The sequence below is a fragment of the Colossoma macropomum genome, unplaced genomic scaffold (assembly GCF_904425465.1).
Source record: "Colossoma macropomum unplaced genomic scaffold, Colossoma_macropomum, whole genome shotgun sequence".
Taxonomy (NCBI): Eukaryota; Metazoa; Chordata; class Actinopteri; order Characiformes; family Serrasalmidae; genus Colossoma; species Colossoma macropomum.
In genome coordinates this window covers 3244419-3248768 of record NW_023494799.1, presented here as the reverse complement: position 1 = coordinate 3248768, position 4350 = coordinate 3244419, and the positions used below count along the sequence as shown (strand labels likewise).

The window sequence follows — 4350 nt, the reverse complement described above, 5'->3', positions numbered from 1 at the left end:
ACTAACAAACCCTTGATCAGGGGAGTATTATAACATGATACCCAGAACACAATATTATAACTTTACGTGCCATTTCGCATCACTGTCGGTCTAAACAGCACTTGTGACGTGATTTTTTTTTCTTGAAATTTAGCCTGAGCTCATTCCCATAACCTTCAGTGGCTAATGTTACTGTACATTTATCTGCTTAGCACACCAGGTGCATTTTTAAAAATCTCTAAAGCACTGATAAAAGTTGTTTGGTTTGATTTACAGGCCTAAAAATGTTCTTACAGCATCATAAATACAGCGATGCATTTTGAGAAGCAGCAGCTGGGCTTTATGTCTCTATGTGTTCCTCACAAAAGCCTCCATGTACTGCTTTACCATTAGTGAATTAAAAAACAAAATATGTTTTAGGATAAAATCTTCTCAAACTATCATAAAATAGTGTTTAATATCTTTCTGTGAGGGAGCTTTTAGAGGTGGACGTCTGGTTCCTATCACCACCACTGTAAACAATTCTGACTTGGTAAGTTTCTCTAGAACAGAGCGTTTCACACCAAACCACTCTGGACGAATGAACAGGTTTAGTGAGTAGTATTTCGGCAGGCTTGCTGCGGCTCACGAACACCCAAAGGAGAGCAGGTGGTGTACAATTTATTACGGAAAGCTAAACAACTGGAGACTTTTTATCTATGTACTTTTATTTGTAGTGCTCTTCAGTAGAAAAGTGTTGACTGTAAAGTATATGTACACTGAAGTCTGTGTCCCTTCCAGTGGTTGTAAAAGCAAACAATGGCTTTGAAACTTCAAAATAAAGAAAAAGTTTTAATACTTCATATTGGAAAAAGATTATCAAATGAGAGCTCCAAACATTTTACGAATGTCCAATTTTAATATTAAAACAATTACTAAAAATATAAGGTGAGCACAACGTGCTTTTAGACACAAAGAGAACGCATGACTCAGCAGTTTCATCATTCACCCGATAGAAACGAGACAAAACTAAAACATCTCCCGACAGAAGTTACAGTCGGCTGAAACAAAACTAACACAGCTAAACGCAAAACATTACATCTGAATTTCTGAATGACATCTGAATACATGATTTTAGGTGTAACTGAACTCTGAAACTCAAACAACGCTTCCCTAAACAAACTTTTTCTTAAGAAAAGAGCCACATAATCTGAACGTGTGCAGTGTGAGAGGTCGTGTTTGCGGCTGTGTGCATGTGTTAGCCGTCCTGCTGCTGGATGAAAGGGTTTGGAATGGCCTCCATGCCATCCTGCGGACAGATCAACACAACTGCTGTCCCTCGACAGACCACCAGGCCGAGCTGTCTGGTGTCCTCCGTCAGCTTGTACTGGTCATCAGGGTCTGCGTGATGTCAGACAGCAATAATGAATCAGTTTGGCTCGGATCTACTACTGCTTTGTCTCCAGGTATATATATATGTCCACTTAGCATTAATAGGTATGTCCACTTAAAGCATTAGTAGTGGGTGCTATAGGCAAAAATGTATATCCCAGTATAATTAAGATTACTGACAATTTCAGTTTATTTCAGGTTTATTTCTGTAAAGCTGCTTTGTGACGATGCCTGCTGAAAAAAACGCTATATAATTAAACTTTTGACTTGATAGTGTAGTTATGTATTTATTTCAAATAATTTTGGATGCTTAAGTAAACCTTTTTTGCTGATTAACAATGACGTATTTTCCTGATTGTCCCTTCACTTTTAATAAGAAATGTATTTAACAACTGAAGCAAATCTAAAATATTTCTACGGGAGAATTAGAAAGAGAAGTTGGCGAACAAGAAACTGAATTCAGCCTCATAAAAAAGGGTGCCGAATTTCGTTTTAACATCCGAAAGTCATTTTTCTCACACGTATATTACAGCCGTTTGAACTGTCAGTTTTAGCTGAGATGCTGCGGAGCCTCTGCGGCACTGCCTGAAGCCTTAAGCCACTGGCTGAGCGAGGGGAAGCTGGTTCGTCTCCATGCTAGGTTAATGACTAACCCCAAGAGACTGGCTTTTCCTTCCACCCTCTCTTCCCTGCGTTGACTCATTTAAACCTGACGTTGCTACTTTGACAATAAACTGGACTAACTTATATGAGAGGTGAGGGAATCAGTGTGTTGCATACCAACAGTAATGACATAACTAATACCTTAACAGTTTCAACCGATATACCGGAACTGTTATATCGCCAACTACTACTTAGCATTAATGGACAAATCCACTAAGCGTTGATAGATTTGTTCACTAAGCATTAATAGATTTGCCCACTATGCACAGGCCTAACTCTCAGATAACTCTCCAGTTATCAGACAATAGTTAGGACTAGAAAAAGGATTTTTTTTTTTTAGGTACTCACCACGCATGTATTCAATTGTGCCATCTAACACCAGGTTCAGCAGAGGATCAAAACCCTTTAGGACACCACTTGCTGTGGAGCAGACAAACAGGCCGGTCAGGGATGAAACTATAGCCAACAGTGAGTTTATTCTCAATTAGCTGAAAGACAAGAAGATGCAAAAAGTAACCTAACATCCTGAAGCTGGTAGGAGACCAAAAATTCACCCATGGAACTAAAAATCACAGCATTCAGTCCACAGGCAACACCTAACAGTACTTACCCTCACGTCCACCTTGGAACTTTACTCTGATGGGTTTGTCGATGTACTTTGACAGGTCAAATATGCTCTCCTTCTTCTTCTTCTCTTTGTCCTGTGAAGAGCCAGAGGAAAAGTTAGAAAAATCTCATAGAATTTGTTTTTTTGGACATGCAGCAAACCATGTACATCTCAAAAAGTAAACATCAGACATCAAACATATCTCGCCTAATCGAGTACATTTGGATTAAGGGCAGGATTATATAAATGAGTTTTCTGTGAACCACTCCTTTAAAAGTAGAATTACTCTGATCACAAATTTCTTTGGTCACCTGTGCAATTCTACCACAATCAAACAACAGAGTTGGCTGATTAAGACAGATCTAAATATTCAGCCCAACAGAATAATATTAAATTTAACTTTAACTCCACTCATGAATTTATCATTAACATTGATCCTCGAAGTGGCCGGAGTTCCATTGCTGACCGTGTTTAAATGGAAATTCAAACAGGAGAGTAAAGTGGAGTATGAGAATAAAAAAACTTGACCTAAAGTTGAAGTGTTTTTTTTTTTAAACTTCCGCATAATTAAATGGTGAAATGCTCAGTTGCAGAAATTAAGAGACAGAACTGTTCACAGTGGTGGTGATAGGAACCAGACGTCCACCTCTAAAAGCTCCCTCACAGAAAGTTACTACATGAAACGGTTATGAATTCACTGCCTGATGTCTCAGACATTGTTGATAGTTTTAAGGTAAAATATTGCCAGAAGAAAGCTATTTTTTCATGCAAAGAACAATTTAAGGCTACAAATGGTTCTATATAGAACTCATGGTTGTAAATACAACCAGTCCCTTTACTAAAGAACCTTTAAGAACCATATTTTAAGAGTGTACTTTACAGCCATCAACACTGCATATGAACTCAGAAGACTCGTGTAGGTTCACTGGTGGTTCTGGATAGTAAATAAAATGTCTATATCTGTGTTTTACTCATGGCGACCCCTGGTTCCCATCACTACTACTGTAAAGAAACTGGAGTCTCTATAATCAACCATTTCACAACAAACCTCTCTGAATCACTCTGTTTCCATTTTAAACACTAAATTAGCCAGTAGAAATTCTAAAAAAAGTGGTGGGGTTCCCCTTTAACCCTGTAAACGTGCTGTTATTTCTGCAGGTATGAATTAAACAGCCTCCCGCCGCGCTCTGACATTAAATAGAAGGACTTATCAGCCACATTATCGAAATTAAGCCCCATTACTTCAGTGTTTGTCTGCTAAAACGCCTCTTTATCGCTCCTGAACGGCGAAGACTCAGAAACAGAAACAGAAGCGAACAAAAACTCAGATTAACGTTCGCACTCACCGCCATCTTCAAACGTCTCTGCGCATGCGCACCGCGCTCCTCACCTTTGATCCCTCAACTTCCACCAATCGGGGGCTGTGTTGTTCACGCTTTCTTCCAAAAATACAGTTTTTGCTATTAAATATTCAACTTCGACATCAATAATGATCAATATAGCTGTTACAGAGAGCTCTGATCGAGAACCGTTATCGTTTAAGGCGGATTTCAGGCTCCACGACGGCACATCCGAATCTCCGGTTGTGTTCCCAATAGTCGTACTTGCGTCCTAAACACTAACGCACTTACTAGTCCACTGTGAAGGACACAGGCTCGCCTTCTAACAGGTCCACTAAGTTCAGTTGTTGTTTGTCAGGTAGGCTACTGTTAGGAACACAGAGTAATGTA

At 39.3% G+C, this 4350-nt stretch overlaps 1 protein-coding gene across 1 annotated transcript; it reads right to left on the bottom strand.

The window, feature by feature from the left end:
* Positions 1 to 797: 797 nt before the first annotated feature.
* Positions 798 to 4010, bottom strand: lsm7 (LSM7 homolog, U6 small nuclear RNA and mRNA degradation associated). Its single transcript, XM_036587317.1, has 4 exons — positions 3967 to 4010; positions 2624 to 2714; positions 2362 to 2433; positions 798 to 1359 (listed from the first exon to the last, which is right to left on the bottom strand). The coding sequence occupies exons 1-4, from the start codon at positions 3970 to 3972 to the stop codon at positions 1217 to 1219; spliced, it is 312 nt and encodes a 103-aa protein (XP_036443210.1). The 5' UTR covers positions 3973 to 4010; the 3' UTR covers positions 798 to 1216.
* Between the last annotated feature and the right edge of the window lie 340 nt (positions 4011 to 4350).